The sequence below is a fragment of the Brienomyrus brachyistius genome, chromosome 5 (genome assembly GCF_023856365.1).
Source record: "Brienomyrus brachyistius isolate T26 chromosome 5, BBRACH_0.4, whole genome shotgun sequence".
Classification (NCBI taxonomy): Eukaryota; Metazoa; Chordata; class Actinopteri; order Osteoglossiformes; family Mormyridae; genus Brienomyrus; species Brienomyrus brachyistius.
In genome coordinates this window covers 20,414,034-20,433,785 of record NC_064537.1, presented here as the reverse complement: position 1 = coordinate 20,433,785, position 19,752 = coordinate 20,414,034, and the positions used below count along the sequence as shown (strand labels likewise).

Genomic DNA, 19,752 nt, shown 5'->3' with positions numbered 1-19,752 from the left:
TGTACTTTGTTTATGTAGAAATGTGCATATATTCACCAACACGTTCAACCACCTGGGGCCATCCAAAACTAGGAGCCCCATGAAGACAGTATTTTCACTGTGTAGTTCTATACATCTTTATAAATATTTACACTGTCCATTCATCACCAGTGACTGTAAGAGAGCAACCGCTGTTGAACGTGAAGAGCACGTGAACATTTAAATGTTACAATTTGCCCTTAATCTGAAAAACGAAAAGGTGTGCAAGAGTTGCTATCAACTCAAAATGCTAAGCCAATATCTCCTTACAATAGAGACCACCACTTTTCGAAGATGTTGGTAAGATTCAGCACATGTAGTGAAAGGGTTTGAAATGCAAAAAATCTATGTGCATCTCTGCCTGTGTACATCAAAGGTATGTGACTCAAAATTGCCTAGCTTGCTTCTTGAAAGATAGTTTACTGCAGTCACAGGATTCTCATGGACAAGCCTTTTGGAGAGTTTGGAACAGCCCATTTCTCACGTCAGGTAATAACCAGACTTGTTTAATTGGTCCAAGCACTATTTGAGATCCGAAACCAGCTACACTTATCCTCAGAGTTATCCAGCTAAAAAAGGAATCCAGCTTCATGATACAAGATTCTGATCCTTTTCTTCTCGCAAAACACCTGTTGTTTCAGAACATTCACATATTCTCTTAATTCTGTAAACTTTCATTTTGTATACAAGTAAATTACAGGGGGGGGGCCGGGACTAGGGTTGTCGCGATCACATAACGGCGCAATGTATGGCGCATGCGCAATCATCACCAGGGCTTTCGATGATGGGCAAAGCACTTCTCCGGACGCTGAGCTTTTCGGTAATATACGGACGTTACTTACGCTAACAGTTTGGTAATCAGGTTAGTAGTGTGCCCAAGATATTCATGTCAGACTCCGAACTGCCACCAGCATCTTTTTACCTTGTTTATCCACAATATCTCGTCTTTCAAAGATGTTGTAGCTGTTCATTTCTTCGGTGCCACTTCAGTGCTTATTGCTTCCATGATTTACTAAAACAATTCACTATAGCAAAACTTAAAGAAATGATTGGTTCTCAAGAAGCATATTACAGGGTTTTCAATTGCATGGTTTAGCCTCAAGACCCAAATAATTCCATCCGTATTTTTTCCTTTATTTATTTATTTTTTTTAAATAACCATGCACTCCACAGCCCACTGGAAATCGCCTTATAAACCATGACTTATGAAACACTGGTATAGTAGGTGGGTGAATCTCATATTTTTCAATTGTTATATGAAACAAATATGGAGCACTCAAAATATTTTAAAATGTATTTAACATCCAACATAAAATCAAAAACATCATGCATAAATTCATCACAAACATCAATGGAATAGATCTGTACATATGGTCAGCAATAACAAAAAAAATCCCTTATGAAACATACAGCATAGGCTGAAGAAAACTACATTTCTAGAATTTCAGTTTGATTCAAAATAATATTCACAGAACTCTAAACATGTGACTGCAAAATGTTGACATGTCCTTTATTCAGAAAGTCTGGCCAAAACTTCTTTATGAATTTATGTATGTTGTGATGTCACACGCTTATGGGGTGGGATGAGCTGAAGCATATCATCAAACAGGCACCACAGCACATCCTCACGAATAGGCCAAAAGAACCTGTTTGGTCCAGCACAGTGCGTGCACTTAACTTCAACATGGGCTTCATCCACAGTAAGAATTATTCCTGGATACAAATCTGTAATCTATGTGAACTCGTACTACTGCCCGGGCACGTTTGGGGCTTCCCAGTGGATCTGTGTCTGCTTCTGTGACACAGCAGCTGGTAACCTTCTTGAGAAAGCTGAAATGCAGTGTTCCAACCCTCACAGTGTAACTGCACATACAGCTAACACCACGAAATATTATTTCTACTATAGCAACAGTTACCACCTGTTGTATTTTCAAGGTTCTTGGAACTGCTGGTAGGTTTGATGGCATCCTGTGAAATGCCTGCTCAACGGTTTCGCCATTGACAAAGAGCAACTTGATAGATGCGTTGGTCTCCAAAAGGACCTTAAAGAGCTCATGTGCATCCCGGCCATGGTTTATTAGCATGTCAACAATCCTCATCATCAGATGATCCTTTACCATGGCTGGCCTCCAAAAAATCCCTGCCTTGGTGGCTCTTTTGTCCAGCTTAGTGCTAAAAGGAGAAAGATTGCCCTTCTGCTTGTACTGGACACAAGAACCTTTACTAAAAAAGAGTATCACAGAAACCTCTGGGTATTTTCAGACAGTTCACATCAAAGCCTGCTTTAGAATAGTCTACTAGAATCAGAATCGGAAACTTTATTGTCATTATACAAAAGTGTAATGAAAATTGTGTGCAGTCCCTTGTAGTGCAAAAATAATAAAAGTATTAAAAACAATAAAATGAAATCATTATCTTATATACAAAGATAGAGCGAACTATTGCACATTGTAAGTTTAAGAAGTATTGCACAGATTTAACTCTGTAAAGTATTGCACAGGTTTGTGACAGAGAGGATACCCTTCCAGTGTTCATTCATAATTGTAACAGCCCTATGTGCTGTTTTCAGTCTGTTTGTTTTGGCATTTATTGACCTGTATTGCCTTCCTGAGGGTAACAGGTGGAAAAGTCACTATTGTCAACTGTCAATCATTCAACCCCATCAAAATCACTCAACCCTGTTGCAATAAAAAATGTGATGTTTTTGGATAACAGCAGCCATGACTCCATATTAAAATTAGACAACAGCACCACATGGCATTTGGAGCATCATAAAATTATATTTTGCAACACTATTGTTTATTTTTTCCTGAACAACCGTTTACTAGCATGTATTTATACAACACAATTGCAATGTTAAGCCTGACAATATCGATCTGACAATAAAAAACTATGAAAAATAGGTAAGAAAAGACGTGGTCGCTTGGCTTATTTTGTAGCATGTCCTTCAAAAGACTTGTGTGATGTCACTTCCTCAGTGCTGATGTCACAGTGACTGATCTGTTATTTTTATAGAGGGTAAAGGGCATGGTGGGGTTTGAAGCAGACTGAGGGGTATGTGTAAATATGGCATGGAAAATTCATGTATTTTTTCAAAAAGAAAGTATTTTTGGTTAAAGTAGGCAAGCATGTATTTATATTCACAACAAAATTCTGGTATTAAATGCAATTTTTGTTTGATATGAAATTAAAATGTATATATATCCTAACACCTGCACTGACTGAGAGTGTATTTATGTAAAATGTTAGCTGGTCCATTTTTTTGTCCAAGAGTGTATAACTAAAAGTGCCATAAAACAAGAAAAATAAGAACTATATTGATGCTTTCATGAAGGATATATGTTCAAAATGCAACATAAAAGGGCCTACATTGACCTACGTCTAAAGTACTTGTAAAAATGTGTTTTTATAAGGACAGGTTATAGCAGCAATTCAGTATAACTACTCAACTGTACAATGGTACTTCATGATATTAGTTAACAAGCGTTTTGCTAATATTATTAAACACTTCACATTATAAATGTAAACCTTGAGGACACTTGAAAAATGAAATGAGAAATGAAAAATCACAGTGGCCCATTCACCGTCAAAAGAGAAACGGGCCTAATCGCACAATGCAACCTCAAGATAATCAGGCTGTGAAAAAATTAACGCAGCTACTCTGAACCCAAATAGTTACAGGTATATCTCCACGTCTATTTTATTTTGGTTTCAGTATAAGGGTATTTTGCTGTCCGTCGATTCTGATTCGTTAAATATTGCAAGTTTTTAACAAGTGATAAAAATTGGCATTTACAGTTATATATGCACCGCGAGTCGGATAAAATATTTCAGAATATTAAAAAAAAAAAAACTTTCGACTGCGACACAATTAAATATCTATGTTGTATATGTACTGTCCCACAGACAGTACACACATATGTTTATCGATTAGCAATAAAGAAAATATTTACAAAAAAATGCGTGAAATTATTCAGTTCTCTGTCATTCACTGGAATTTTTATGCTATATTTTCGTCGGTTTGTAATATTTTCTACATATAGCTGTTTCCCCATAGGCGTTTAACCTATGCAGATTACACGCAATACCTCGGAGGCCCGCATTCGGCCGACGCCTATTGGTGTCTCTCGCCGGGCGCCCCGCCCCTCCCCTCCGCGTCTCCCATGATGCCTCACTTTGGCTACCAGCTGACTAGCCCCGTTCTTGAAGTGCGGCTCGCGCTCGGCTTGCGCGGACGGTGTTTAAAGCGTGCTCTCTTTCGTCCCGTCATCGAGTCCCCTCGCCAGAGCCAGCGGCTTGCTAGACGTCCGGCGTTGTTGTGTGGGTTGGCAGGAGCACGCGGGACTTCGAACGAGATGTGGAGTGCCGCAGGTTCCTGGTTAAATAGTGCGTTTTAGAGCCCACCCCCTCCCCCGGACCTCTTCTCGTTTCGGTAAGTTTCTAGCCCAACGCAATACATTACATGGCTTCTTTTGTTTCAGCTGCGAAAGGCCTAGGCGTGGATCCGCGACCGGAGCAGCCAAAGAGAGAGATCGTGAACCGAGATAGCGGGGCAGGCATTTGATCTGTCAGCTCACCTTCCGTAGTGTGAGGGGATTTCCCCCTACCCATGTCTGTGATCTCCACTTCAGGGCACGATGGCTCTTTTTTTCTTTTATGTCTGGATAGCCGGGAAGCTAACAGCAACAATTCATATACTGCCTGCTAAGCTAGCCGCCTCTCCTAACTAGTCAGCCCGAGAAGGAAAATTACACAACCGTCGTTTAACCTCGTTGCAGTCCGGTGACGAAGCTGATTTGGGGTGGATGTGAAGCAGCCCTTGAGTAAACGGACATGTTTGTCTTGGCTTGAAAGTATTTATTGTGTGGCGGCTGAAAGACGTGCGGTAAGCGGCTCCTGTCACTTCTTCGGCTGTCGGCCCAGGGTCTCGTAACTTGTTAGTTAACCGACACGGCTGCATGGTCCCGGTAAACGCGTTTACGCTCGCAGGCGTGCGTTAAAAAGGCCGACCACGTTTCTAAGCGAGAAATCGGCTAATTGGTTATGCTTTCGAGTTAAATGAAATATCTGGTTATAGTACAGACTATTAGTTAGCGATACTGATCAGGTTATCAGTGCCGCCGACTGTAACGAAATTAACCAGGAGCTGGGTGGTTAAATATCTCCTTACTTTCGCTAGTAAGTAACTTCACCCAGAAGGTGCGGTATTTAGTCACATTTCACTTATCTAGACGTTATAACTAGCTGCGTCTCCGCGTTACAGATGTTAATATTTTTATATCCAGAAAATAAGATAAACAGCCCGCTTCTTATCAATTGCCCACGAACAAACTTTGGCGTTCGGGGAGCTACATCGGTCTCTTGTGTCTAATTTAATGAAACTTTTTTTACCAAGAAGTCCATTAAACATTCAAACTCTTGTTCTTTTACAAAATGTTGCGCTGAAGCCCGTTTTTAATTCGCTCTGCTGTGGGTTTTTTTGTTGAAGAAAATGATGGCAAATGAAAGTATAATATAAATATAGCTACTTAAAGTAGAAATTACTGGCTGAAAACGTGGCTTGGAAAATCAGGAAATAGCCGGGTTTGACTTAGAAGCGGTTTGATATGTTAATGGCAGCCAGGGGTATGAAGAAACACACATCTAAAGTTGCTTTAAATTTTTGAAGTAATATTAAGAAATGAGTGACGGAAGTAATTTTTGAGTAGAAATGTGTATGGAATTTTGTACTGTTGGCATGTCTGGTTGAGTAAAAATCGTAAATCTCTTTCAGAAGATTATGGAAATATGTTGCAACACCATTTTTGCAAATTTGGTCTTTTTATAGGAATTATTCTGTTTTTATTAAGTTACAAGAAAGGCCTTGAAATTGTACTATGTACTTGATTTGCTGTTGCGAAATCAATGTATAAATCAAGGGATAAATGAAGATTGGAGGCGGGAGAGGTAAATACATCATATACAAATGTAACTGCAAACACTCTGGCTCCTGTTCTAGGTTATAGACATATAGACAAATGTAAGTAATTGCTTGATATGGCAATTTAAAATGTCTTGTATGCTGGAAGTGCCTGGGGAGTGGTTACTTCTCACATGTTCCCATTGGCAAACAATATAAAGAGTTATTTTTCTTTTTTTTTAGCCACAGGAAAATAAATAGCTTTATGTAAACCAGTCAGTAAGTGTGGGTGGTGATCTATTGTGTATATTTTCAGAGGCACAATACATTACAAAACAAGGATTCATCAAATGTTTGATTTTCCCTGTTCAATCGAGCACTGACAATGACAATGTTTTCTTGACGCTTTCTCGTTATGATTGTTTCAGATTTGACATGGAACCTCCACCACAGTCAGATGGTTTACTCCCTCAAGACCTTTCAACGTGCAGCTTACCCTCCGCCTTAAACCTGACAAGGAAAGGCGAAGACAGTCTTCTCAAAAGCACTTCCATGGAAGCCCTACGTGTGGTAAAGAAGCCCACCTGGCACAACATTGGTTCCGGGAACAGCAGAGGACTTGTGTACTCTGAGAACGAATCTGACCACATGTCTCAGCCCAGTCAACAGATTCAACCAAACGATACTTTTTCTAATGCAACAGTCACTCTCTCGTATGTGAGCAGGTCTCATGTCTTCTCCCCCCCCAGCTCCCTCTCGCAGCTACCCCCTGTTTGTGGGGTTCCCTCCATAAACAGAAAAATTTCCGGACACTCCCCTCCTCATGAAGCAGATGCTCTGGCGAATGAGGCTGGTAGAAGGGGTCTTTGTGTCGACATTGACCAATGCATCCTGCCGCATGCTGCTAAGCCTGTCATGTCATCACAGTCTGAGTTGTTTGAGACCAGCGCTCAGGCTCAGTTAATCGAGAGTGTAGGTGGAGCTCGTTTTATGCAGCAAGCTCTTGAGATAAATGGGAACAAAGATGCCCATCCTATGGGTATGGAGAAACTTGAACCTGGACTTGGAGATGGAACCTCGGAATGTATGCATTCTGAGGCAAAGGATGGCTGTCTGCTGAATGGCATGGGCAACAGCTTCTTAAGTCATGGCTCATGCAAGGAAAAGTCCACAGAGAGCTGCATTACAGACATAATGGCAGAGATCAAAAAGTGTGACTCTGAAATGGTTTCCTTGATTTCAAGAACTAAGGAGCCAGTGGATTTGCTTGACAGCACTCTTTCAAGGAACACATGTAATAGAAATGGGGAATATGTTAGCCCTTTAGAAGATCCTTTGTCACCCCCTGCTACCTCATTGGATGAAACAGAAGATGTTTTTGTTTTGCCACAAACACTAAGCTCTCCCACTAGTGAGAATTTTACAGATAATGCCTCTGCCATTGCAGGAGAGGAGGGATCTGGTGATCTTTCTGTAACTGAATTTCCAGTTGCAACTGTGGAAGACGGAAGTCCTCTTCAGAGGAGTTTTGGTGACAGTGATGTTGTTGAAATGCCCATCACCAGCAATGGAATACAAATACTGCCAGCAGATGTGCCAGAACATTGCAGGCCACTATCTGATCTAGATGGTGATCTGTTGAAAAGTAGGGGCAGGTTGTGTGAGGTCCAGGAAAATAGCATTTTGGTGCCTGATGACTCTATTCTCAATGGGAGTGTACCTGCGCAAGAGAGGACTACGCTGAGGAAGAAACTTCCTCCCCGTTCCCGGAGGGGAACTCGCTTAGAGGCCATTGTCCAGAACATTACACCTTCTAGGTATAAAGTGACAACTAATTTACATTCCAATAAAAAATGCTGCAGTTCTCAAACTCGCCCCATAAATGTAGAGGTCCTCCAAAACCAGGATTCACCAGGGAATGCATCTGGTTTAGAACAAGAGCCCAATTTAAAGATGACAGTCTTGCCGAATATTAACACTGATAACACTGACACAGACAAAAGTAAAACTTCTACCTCAGACTCAGAAAACTTAAGCACCTTCAAAGCTTTATATAGCACCACATATCCAGTACCAGTAAACCACGAGGACACAGAAAAGGACCAAGTCAACAGGTCACGACCCAAGCGTTCTACAAGGGCTAGGGGAAAATTGGCCATGCCAGAAATATATTCAAGTTCAGAAAAGCAGCACAGGGTTTCAGTGGCCAACAAGCCTATACCTACTACTAGAAAAGCCCATATCACCAAACGAAAGCGTAAAAAATACAAAGCTGGACAATCCTCCTTGTTTTCACCACAGGAGCCAGAAATCAAGCTTAAGTATGTGAATTACAAGGATGAGAAAAGGGATGTTAAAGCGGACACCTTCTCCCCATTTATACGTATGGAGGTCAAGGAATATTCTACATGCACAGTTATCAACTATGCTGAAGAGGAGAATGCAAGATTAAGAAAAGGACAGCAGCAGGTGTCTTCCAGGTTTATTTCCGGCATGGTTCCAGCGACCTCTTGTTTGCAACTAGGTCGTGTTAGCGCTGAAAGCAAATGGCAGAACTCTTTGGTCTGCTGTTTATGCGGTGGGTCAGCCAATGCCCTAGACCTTGGGGATCTTCATGGGCCTTACTACTCTGAGGGCCACAAACCTACCCCTAAGCCTCTGATTAGTCAGCAGGACCTAAAGGAAGAGGTTGATTCTAGTGACTCTGACTCCTCTTCCAGCATGTGCCGAAGAAAGCTTGCCCAAGGCGGGCGCAACTGGCCCCAGAGACCTAATCACAGGCCGAGTCGGCATGATGTCCTCGAGACTTGCCGCAGGTGGGCTAATGACAACAATGACTTGCAAAGTCCTTCGGCCAAGAGGCCACGGATTGAGTTGGCTGCTGGCGATTGGTGCAGCCCCACTGTGGTTTCCTTGGACACCAGAGAATATTGGGTTCATGAAGATTGCAGCGTATGGTCAGCAGGTGTCTATCTGGTGAAAGGAAAGCTTTATGGACTGGAAGAGGCTGTAAGGCTGGCACAGGAGACGGTGAGATTTTAATTATATACCGGTCACCACAAAGTTGCCAGAATTTCAGGTTTGTTCCCCCATATCTGGGTGTTGTGGACTGATTTTAGTATTACCCTTACTTAAAACTTTTATTTAATTTATAACACACCCTTTTAGGGTGTATAATAAAAGCAAAACTCTTCAGGTTTCCGGCCTGTGTTTCGCTTATCCAACTTGGCAAGTAAAATAAGAACAGGCAATGCTGTTGTACACAGTAAGTATGTTTTGAACCTTCAGTAATTATATCAGTTGTTTGAACCTGGATAATGCATATTTTAAAATAGTGCTTATTCAAAAAATTGGATGAGGATAAGTGTGCATTATAGCTGCCAAGTTAAGCTCCTCTTCTAGAGAAGTGTATTGCTACTTTCTTGTGCTTTGTGTTGCCATGCACATTTATTTGCCAAGTGACAGGGAAAAAAAAACGTGTTAAATATTATGCATAGAAAACTTGATGACTTGGTAGATCCCACCAGGTCTGTGTGTGTGTGTGTGTGTTTCGCCTGTATTAGAATTCCAGGCTCTTAAAAATGAAGCGACCCTGGTTCTTATGTTTTGATTATACTTTAAACCTTTGCGGTTTATGGACACAAATACAAGCATCAGACCTTGTATGTAAACATGCTTGCACGTATTCTCAAGAGACTGTGCTGTATAAATCTGTAGTTGGTGTGCTTGTTTTCATTTCCCCAGATTTGAATAGTGTTTTTGTTTTATTTTTATGTCATAGTGGTCATCATGGCACCCTGGGGATGCTGGTAGGCTAGGTTTGGCGCACTGGCATGTGGAATGTGTTTTCAGGCTTTTCAGCTTTTTGAATTAGCACATATTTTCATGTGAAGAAACATGATTTTGGGCAGTGTTCTCTTGAAATCCAACAGTGAAGCAATTAAGAGTTAAGTTGGAACCAAAACCTACCCCACCTGTTGCTGTGTGACTGAAGTTCACCACTTCATGCTAGACGTAGTTCATCTTGTTTACAATGATTGAGACCTATGGTGATTATTACAGACAAAGAAACTTATGTATGATAGTCCTTGACTCTTGTCAGAGAGCTAATTGCTTTATTTTATTCAAAATTAAAAAGGCGTTCCTTTCAAGTTAAAGAAAATGATGTACCTTGCATTCCATATAAGTAGGATTAAAATCAGTCAGTAGGGATTTTCTTTTGATCTTTTCAGTCTGCTAATTCTGTAAGCTTGGTTCCATAACTAAATGATGAAGCATATAAAAATGTGCCTGCATGTGAAAACACATTCATCCTGGCACTTGATGCAGTTGACAGTAGTAAAGATTCTAGCTCTGAATAAGGGTCTTTATCCTTCAAGTTGCAACAGAACCATGGAGAGGTGGCACAGAGTAAGGGTTGTGAAATTTTACATTGAAAGTGAGTCCTTGTGTAACCCATATCTTCCTTGTCAGTCTGTAGTTTTGCTTACCCTTTGTCATATGTCTGACCATTTTATATATGAAATTCTGTACTGGAAAACATTTTAATTAGGGATGGGCCGATCAACATTTTTTCAGTTCCTATCTGATTCCGATACAAGAGCTCTTTTTACTTTTAATATTTTTATCATAATTGCACATATAAATGTTGATATTTTCTATTAAAATTTTTTAAATGGTAAATACAGATGTATGCCAAAGTCTTTAGGCTACTTGAAACATTCATAATGTACTGTTCCACCTCATTTGTACATCTTGTTTTAAGCATTTTTGTGGCATTTGCAATTCAGTATGATGCAACACTTTTTTTTTTTTTTTTTTTTTTACCACTGGCAACACCTTCACTTACACTTCATTGCAATAGCAGAATAAGCTGTAGCGAGTACACAGAGCAGCCCAAGCTAGCGACTCCCAAATCATTCATTGCTTTTTTTTTCATATTTCTTGTGTCACACAATCGCGTGTAGAGCTGCAATAATTCAAGTAACTCAAATGACTCGATCACAAAAAATCCTCCATGCAAATTCTTTGCTTCAATGCGTATTTTAATCTACACTACTAGGCACTGCTGAGGGTTCACCGAGGGTTATTACTGTTGCACAGTGTGGTAGAAAAAACAGTCTTGTTGGGACCCATTGTAAAAAATTTCTGGGTCATGGAGACAGTGAATAGTTCCAAAGATTGACATTCAAGGCACAGAATCGCATTTATTTTCATTGCTAACCAAGTACTTTAAGCGTTGTGTTGATAAAATAAGAGATTTAAAAAAAAGCATTTAATTAGCTGTCATTTTAATATACAAAATATTATTTTGGTTTTATATGTTCTCAGCATTAGCTGCTAATGTTTATTATAATTGTTATGACCAAAGGTAGCGATCGAGGCTGACGTTTCCATTATTGACGGAGGGTAACGTTACATATTAAGATGTTCTGGTTACCAACACCTTCATGATTAGTTTGCCGCAATGTTAATACACCTGATTTAAAATACCAGTTTACAGCTCTCCTTGGGTCGCATGGTTCAGTATCAATATGCTAATGAATTTATGGCAAAATAGCTTAAATTATTTTGTGGTAGTTTTATATTCCAAACAAATGCATCGCAGTAAAGTGTCTCTGTATTTTTTACATGTGCTTTTAAAGTGCTGCATTTGTAAAGGGTGCTCAAAAAAGTGCTTTTTTTCCTCACATTATTTCGTCTTCCTCATGTTGAATTACTTAGAAGATCATTGAAATAAATGGACAAGCAGAAGTTCTATTTTATGTCCCATTCAAACCTTGCACTTTAGGGACAAATATAGTGGCAATTTTTACAATGTTTGCACAATTGAGCTTTTGTGGATAAAGAATAATAATGATTTTTGATCACTGGACACTTTTGAGAGGTGGGTGCTTATTCTACAAGTGAATAAACCGGGAGGCATAATTTGGCTGGCAACCTTTTATGAAACACGATACAATATTATATGTACATTATTTTGATTGAAAATGGTTTCAAAAGGTTTGAAAGTTTAACATTCCTTAATTTTTAAGGTAGTTTTAGCATACTGCATGCAAAAATAGGAACTTTTGACATGTCAATTATGCCATTTAACCATTAAGAATGTTTATATAAAGGAAACCAGTGAGTTGAAGAGAACTGTCTTTTTTCCTCTTCTGAATAGTAACTTGCTGTTTAATAAGCCAAAAGTACTTCTTATTCAATTAATTGATGGAATAATCAATGGAATACTCAATTCCTAAAATGGTCAATAGCTGCAGTTCTAATCATGTATGCTTTGTTTAGTGGGATTTTCCGCTAAACTTTTTGCAAACAGTTTTTACAAATATTGCAAATTGCTGTACTACTAGTTGCTGTTAAAAACGTACAATACTTGCAGATCATCACCCTCTCATCTGATTTTCTTATGCTCACCCTACTGCGAGGGATATGTGGATGATGTCACTGCACTCGCCTCCATTGAGTAGCGAAGAAACTGAGTGGAAGCGTTGGCGCTCAGCTTGAGTGCCGCAAAAAACACCTAAAATGGAACAGAGCTGTTGTGTGATTGATTGAACTAACAGATTTAACACGAAATAGGAACCATCTTTTTAAAGACAGCTAAAAACAAAATAAGTTCCAGACGTGGATCAGTCATGTATGGCCAATACCCGATCCGTCAAATAGGTCTGGATCGGCATTGATACTGATCCAGATTTCAGATCAGTGCATCTCTAATTTTAATCAAGTGTTTGCAGTATTGCCAAATGAGAAACCAATGTTTAAATATCAGTTAGTCATCACTATGTATGTCTTTTAGTAACATGGTTTGTCTCTGTCCTCAGGTTTGCTCCACTTGTCAAAACAGAGGTGCCACCTTGGGCTGTGTCTTCAAGGGCTGTCCCAATAAGTATCATTACACTTGTGCATTGCATTCTGGTGAGTGGGGCCCCAAAGGGCTGCCTGTCTGCATACATGCGAGTTTGTCATATTTACTGGATGTGGTGCAGTCAGACTTTTCAGGAGATTTATTGTGATGCTTAACTGACTACTTTTCCGGCAGCTGATCGGTGAATAGAAAAGCATGCCTGATAAGGTTCTCATGCTTTATCTGCTTTCATGGAGTGTTTTAAAAATGTTTCTCTTGTAGTGCATTCTTTAACTGGTCTTTTGCTATGTAATATTCATGATATGTGCTCTTTGCAGTGCCTTTTTTTGTGCCAGTCTGTTCCTTTTCAAGCGTGGGGCAATCTGTCTTGCTGCCAAATATGTGGTGAAAATTGTTCTCTTGTTTGAATCATGGTGGTGCTCTTCATTCATATTTTTTGCAGATTGTGTGCTAAACGAAGAAAACTTCTCAATGAAATGCACAAAGCACAAGGTAATGTCATTTTTGCCGCTTCAATAGCTTGCTATATTTGTCTTCACTTTTCCCCCAGTTATCCCTCCCCCCCATATTTGTGGTTTTATTTAAACTTAAATCATTGCAAAATAATTTGCAGTGGCACAGATGCCCTGATTCGATTCTGATTTCACAAGCTAATGATTCGATTTGTTTCCGATTCAATCCGATAGGAATGTAAAATGAAATGCTGAGTACTGTAGCAGCTTTACGTACTTGGAGAGATGTTTAAAAAGCTCTAAATGGAACACAACTTTACAAATGCAGAGTCACTATAAACAAGTTGTGAAAACCACTAAAGAAAGGCCAAAGGCTTGTTTACCAAAATCCTATTTCAGGAACATACCGTTATTGTTTAGGGCTGAATCGTCCCTGACCTCACAATTCAATTAAATTTTCATTCACAAGTGCCCAATTAGATTGAGTTTTGATTCTGTTAAATTTGTTTGGCAGATTCTCTAATGTGCAGTCAAACCAGATTTGTTGTATATAGAATGACTACAGGCACAGCACTGTAACGTTAACATTGCAAAACAAAGCAACTTAAAATACCATTATCACAAAAATAAGATGACAATATATAAGCTTAAAATCTTGTACTCACCCATTTCATACACTGAAATATTCTGTCCTCTGCAGTTCTTATACCCAGCTATAAATAAATACATGCATGCAGACTTTGTCACTTTCACTTACCCCCAATGTTTGAAGAAACAGGTAATTAACAACATTCTCATAACTGACAGCAGCTCACATCCAGTATGTTTTCTCTCTACATTGTTTCCTTTGTGTGATTTTAGCAGTGCATTGAATATGACTGGTTTGACAATAAAGCCCTTGACTTGTTTGCATTCACATGCTCCGAGTACTGCACTACCGTGACTGACAAGGCGCGTGGCGATTTGCTAATACTTTTACAACCCAGCCCCTTTAGGCGAGAGAGAAAGTAGCACTTTCTATACAATAAGAGGACCGATACAAGTAAAATTCAGTGGAAATACGCCACTAGCTAAAGGTTTTTACACACCACAGGTTTTTACCTCTTTTCCATCTACTTCGTGAACTGCAGATTTTTTTTAAATTCTTTATAAACATTTGAAAGTTTAGTGAATAAGTATAAATGAAAATATGTCAAATAAAGCAAGTTTTCATAACATTGAAATTGTATCTTACATCCTATTGGCTGGTTGTGTGGTGATGGCATAGTTAAATTCTCAACTGTCCTTTAAATGCACTAGTTACCAGTACTTAAAGTCCCTTGAAGAATTGGTAAACTTACTTGTAATGTTTAGCAAAGAATATTCCGTGTATTTTTAATGTTCAGTTTGTGTAAAAACTTTTGGCTGGTAATGTATTTTCACAGGGGAAAGGCATAAATGAACTAGATCAATGTTGCAATTTTGTGAATTGATCGAATTGTAAACCTGGATCATGATTAATCAAAAACAGTATTTTTTTCGCCACCCCTAGTAGTAAGACTCATTAATTTCAGGTATGCATTGGGTGCATGTTGTAACTGGGATATAGGGGTGTGTATGTGTGTGTTGGTTTTTTTTTGTGTGGGACATTGAATAAATGTTCAAATGGTTTCAGTTCAGAAAGTGGTATTAAAAAAAAAAACATTTTGGAGTTTGAAGCAAATGTTGCTCAGATGTCATTTGTATGGTGCCAGGGAATAATCCTGATGTATCCCCTTAATTGTCCAGAATAAATCATTCAAAGGATCCTGTAAACAGGAGAGCAGATGACGGGAGAAGATGCTATGCAAGGTTTGAGTTTTCTTTTGTAACTACATGTTCATTCCTCTTCTGTTACCAAAGAGAAATAGACGGAAATCACAGGAAGAATAAAAAAGACCCCCTTTGCTGTATTTCACATTGATATCATCCATTTATGGTGGACAGCTCAATCAAGTGCCATATAATTATTACTACCAAATTAAATTGCACTTGAAAACCAAGGAATTTTTTAAATGTTTATTATTTGAATAAGGAACCAATGCAGCGCTATGAGGTCCCAGGGCACTTTTTTCTTTAGTTCAGAAACCATTTTGTTCATCAAAATCAGCATGATTTCAAACTAAAAGTGTCTGAAATTGAAAAATAGTGTAAGCTATGATTTGTGTGATACCTTAATAGTTTGTTTTCGCTAATATGCAGTGGGAAAACGTTCCAAAAGTCATTTTAGAATGGGGTAGAAGTGCTTGTGCAGTCCATCTTGACAAGCACTAACCGGTAGTGGTATGACCGTTGCAGTGGCCTAGAATTGGGCCGTTTCTGGTCATCCATTAAACTAAAGGTAATCCTGATACTAATACGTAATTGTCCCTGATGACAACAGGAAACCCAAAATGTCAACTTATAGATCTACACCATTGCAAGTAGTTTTTAAGGAAACTGAAATAAATTCACTTATGACTTCAGTAATGTCAGTGTTTGACAGGTTGCTTCTTTCCCTAACAGATCACAGATCTTTCCCTGGCAGATTGAATTGCCAGCAGTCTGCTGAAGCACCTCTAGTCAGTCCAACAACATGATTAAACTGGAAAAATATGCTAGAATGTTTTTGGAAGCAAGGGTTCGGTTGAATGCAAACACCAACAAACCTTAATTGTTTCTCTTTTTTAAGTACTGGCTCCACCTATAACACCACTGGCAATCTTCACAGCTGCCTGTCTTCTTAAATTTGTATATTCTTCTTGGTCTGAAGCCTTTAATAGTACCACCATGGGTAGCTTAGCTTTGCTTAAAACTGTCAATACAGAATCTGGTTTCTGGTTCAAAAAGGTATAAACTTATTGTATATTAAGCCCTAATCCATTGTAAGATTGCTTTAAACTGTAATTTATTGCCATTTTAATTTGAACATGTATGGTGTCTCATGTTTAAAGTAATTTTATGGGAAAATACTCAAATTCCTCAGCTGGATATATAATTTTTACAGTTTTGTAAGTGCAGTTTTCAGGGGATTATTTATATTTTACTTTTGACTCTACTGATTTTTTTTCATTCTTTTCCTTTTGGTGAATGAGCAGTTTGCGTGTGCATTTTCTGCATTTATTTCATTTTGAATGGCAATACTGTTGCAGATTATTTTCCAAGACCGTGCATATGTGTGCGTGCATGCCTGTGCGTGCATGTCTGCCTCTAGAGTGTCCATCCTTGATTCAGTCATCGAGACAGCTGCCTTTTCAAAGGTCTGCAGGAAGTTCTGCAAGCTCTTCATCGATTCCACACATCGACTGGTGTGTGTTTGTATGTTCACCACTTGAATGTACTTCTTGTCCTCACTGCTTATTATAGCTACTTTGTAAAGGTGAAAGGGGGTAGCTGAGAGCACTTTTTAAGAGGCACTTAAAGCATTAATTATTACGACTGACATATAATTCCCTGCACAGGCCCCAGATTTGCTTGCCAAGCTCTTGCCATATCCCTTGTTTACAATTGCCCGCATCCCTTCATCAGTGTTTTGGGCATTTGTAGAATACATGGTTTTCAGCTGCCATATCTTCTGTTTTTGCTTAAGTTGTGTTTGGAATTTTAACAATCAGTTCTATGAAGTCTTCTTTTAGGGTTTGTGAAATTAAATTACTTAAATGGACGGTGTCAGCCTGTCTCCTATGATGTTGCAATGCATGGCTCGATATTAATGTGTACCTGGGACAGATTAACACTAAACCACCTCAGGTTTCTTAGTGAGAGTACTGCTTCAATAGGGGGGTTTTGCTTGGATGTTTTTTAGATTTCTGTGTTTTCATTTTTATTGTTAATGCTCTCAAAGACTGAAAGTAGCAGTTTACAAGCATTTGATAATAGTTAGAAACTGGCCTTTGCAGAAAATACCTCATTTAAAAATTTTTGCTGTTAGCTGCTGTTCAGCTGCTTGCTGTCAGTGGCATGCAGGCACACAGATGTAACGATGATGTGAAATTTGGAAGATTAGCATTTGTTTTCCATTTAACTTCCCTCTGTTTTTCAAAGCTTTATTATAGGTATTTAGCAGTATTTAAATGGCAGTATAGTTCTCATTCCCAGGATTCTGTAATAGATCCCACATCTCATCAGCATTTGTAGCTGTTGGTGTTAGACATGTGCTATTCATTAGTAAATAACTACTAAATAAGTACTGATTTTCCTACAGGTAAATATATCAGTCTACGAGCTAAGTGCACAGCAAATAAACCACTCCTTTAACCTATGTTTTTTCAGCTTGTGTGTGTGGTTGCATTAGTAGTTGACATGCACAACCAGGCAAAGTTAATGTCGAGCCCTGCTAAAAGATATGCTTCCAGGAGGACCAGTACATGAAGTGCCAAAGTGGAAGCTAGTTTAAAAAAAAAAAAAAACTGACAATACATTTCTATGGTGATTACTACTTAAATTGATTTACCCAGTTATTACTCAAATTTTGAATATGTGCAGTAGTGTCCCAGTGTTTCTCTTATTGCTAAAATGAACTATGAAGAGAGGAGGAATCACTAAAAGGTAGCCTGTAGTATTGACCTGTTCATGCATATGTCGGTGCTTCGGTATATTTATGTAAAATTACATATTTAAGACTTTCTGCTGTGTCTGAATTACTACCAAGAGAGAACGTGCTGGGTATTTCTGAATGACAATTGAATGGATCTTGGCTGTTAATGTTAAGTGTTACCGGATAGGCCTCTTTGGGGGGTTTATTATTTTTTGTTTTTGATTATTTGTGATGGGGATTTAGAGCGAAAACTGTGTTGCATGTTGGTCCTGCCCGGGGGTGATTCACTCATGAGAAAACAATGAGGGGGAGAAAGAAGTATTACATTGTCTATCAGTTGTTGTCATTTTTCCTGTCATGAATTTTGTCATAATAAATACTCTGTTCATACCCTGTGCTGTCAGTCTGTGTTGAAAAACAGTGATGCCAAGTATATCAGATATTAGTTGAAGAAAATTCGGTATTGTTCAGCTTCCTTTGCTTTCCTGTCAAAAAGCTTTAGTCAGCAACAGTACACCAAACATGCTTTTTTTGTCTTTACCAGAAAAATTTTAAGGTGTAAAATGGCTACATTTCTTCTCATTTAAAAAAATTTGTTTGAATATTGATTTATTTTTTCTTTTATTGTTCCCATGCACCCACCGCTGGATACTCAGGATTATTCAAATCTGAAGTGCAAAACTATTATTTGACATTTTGTTTTTAAATTCTTCAGATATCCAATCAAAATACAGCCCTTTTATTTTTGAATGTGATTGGGCAAGTGTAAATATACCTGAAAATGCAGCCAATGAAAACGCCCCTTTTTAAAGGTCAAATATCAAATTTTGAACACTAGAGCTTGTATTTTTGTGTTCCTCCACTGCAATCTGATGTTTGCCTTATCAGTATTAAACGTTTTTGAATAAAATCAGGTGTTTTGTTTTTTCTGGGAAGATCATTTTTAAACAAAAGGAGTATTTTCAAGTGTCATTACATTCAGGCTTAGAATTTCTTTTTAACTGTTTACGGTAAGATTGCGTTCACTGAGAATTATAAAGCTTTCATAGGAACTACGCCATCTATGTGTGAATACGCATACTTGGGTTATGGGAGACCTGCAAGATTTCTGCATGTTTTCCTGGGCTTGAAGGTATGGTTGCTTTTTTAAATTACTGTAAAAGATTTGGCATATAATCCGTCAGTTTACACTGGACAAACTACTACACTTTGGCTGTCAAAGTCACATGGTATGGTCAGAAGTTCATTGCACATAAGACCTGAATGAGTTATTTGCAGTGTTGGGCAACAGCTACAGTTTACAGCTTCCTTGTATAGTTTCCGTATACTGTATGCTGAGGTGATATTTGTATATTAGAATTGCGTATCACAGCAACATGTCATTGATATATTTTGTAGCTGTCACATATGGTCCACCCCTTTCGTGCAACATATAATATTGATCGTATAGTTTTGTATTGTATTTTGTATATAAATTTGATGCTCTAAATGGGGACTTGCCTAAGAATAGCTGTAAAATGTTGCTGTATTCAGTATAGCTTCTTAATATACTTCTCAAATATATTAAATTGGAACTTTATAACATACATTAGAAGATTATTTTAGCGCACTGTCGCATTGATACGATGATCGCAGTGTGTTTTGTAACCTCATTCTCTGTAACATCGGGATGAATGAGTTCATTTAGGTTACTTGATTGGTTCCCTCGAGCTTATCTATGTAATGACGCTCTTCACGTGACCGCCATGTTATTGCAGGTCGTCTTGGGCAGTAAATATCGCTGCTTTCATCGGACGTCGCCCCAATACGGCAGATTTATCGCGGGGTAGCGGACAAACCTTGTGAGAACCAAACGGGCAGGAAAAAAGAGCGAGGTACACATGTTATTTAGAGAACAACAACTCTGCCAAATATAAACTGGAAACCTGACAAAATCTCAGCGGGACATTTTCATGCCTTTCATTTCACATACGGCTCC

General features: G+C 38.7%; 1 protein-coding gene across 3 annotated transcripts; it reads left to right on the top strand.

Moving 5' to 3' along the window:
- The first annotated feature begins 4,207 nt into the window (after nucleotides 1-4,207).
- On the top strand, nucleotides 4,208-18,164 carry si:dkey-94l16.4 (transcription factor 20). 3 transcript variants are annotated; one of them, XM_049013797.1, is made up of 6 exons: nucleotides 4,208-4,450; nucleotides 6,346-8,947; nucleotides 12,745-12,838; nucleotides 13,231-13,280; nucleotides 15,008-15,070; nucleotides 15,764-18,164. In XM_049013797.1, the coding sequence occupies exons 2-5, from the start codon at nucleotides 6,353-6,355 to the stop codon at nucleotides 15,047-15,049; spliced, it is 2,781 nt and encodes a 926-aa protein (XP_048869754.1). In that variant the 5' UTR covers nucleotides 4,208-4,450; nucleotides 6,346-6,352; the 3' UTR covers nucleotides 15,050-15,070; nucleotides 15,764-18,164. The 3 variants fall into 3 exon arrangements, with proteins under 3 accessions (XP_048869754.1, XP_048869755.1, XP_048869756.1); XM_049013798.1 differs by lacking the exon at nucleotides 4,208-4,450 and adding an exon at nucleotides 4,466-4,903; XM_049013799.1 differs by lacking the exon at nucleotides 4,208-4,450 and adding an exon at nucleotides 4,963-5,964.
- Nucleotides 18,165-19,752: the final 1,588 nt, after the last annotated feature.

Coding starts and splice junctions, on each gene's coding strand:
- si:dkey-94l16.4 (XM_049013797.1), top strand. CDS start 6,353: ATGGAACCTCCACCACAGTCAGATGGTTTACTCCCTCAAGACCTTTCA. Junction 12,839..13,230: donor CACTTGTGCATTGCATTCTG/GTGAGTGGGGCC, acceptor TATTTTTTGCAG/ATTGTGTGCTAAACGAAGAA. Junction 13,281..15,007: donor TGAAATGCACAAAGCACAAG/GTAATGTCATTT, acceptor TTAATTGTCCAG/AATAAATCATTCAAAGGATC.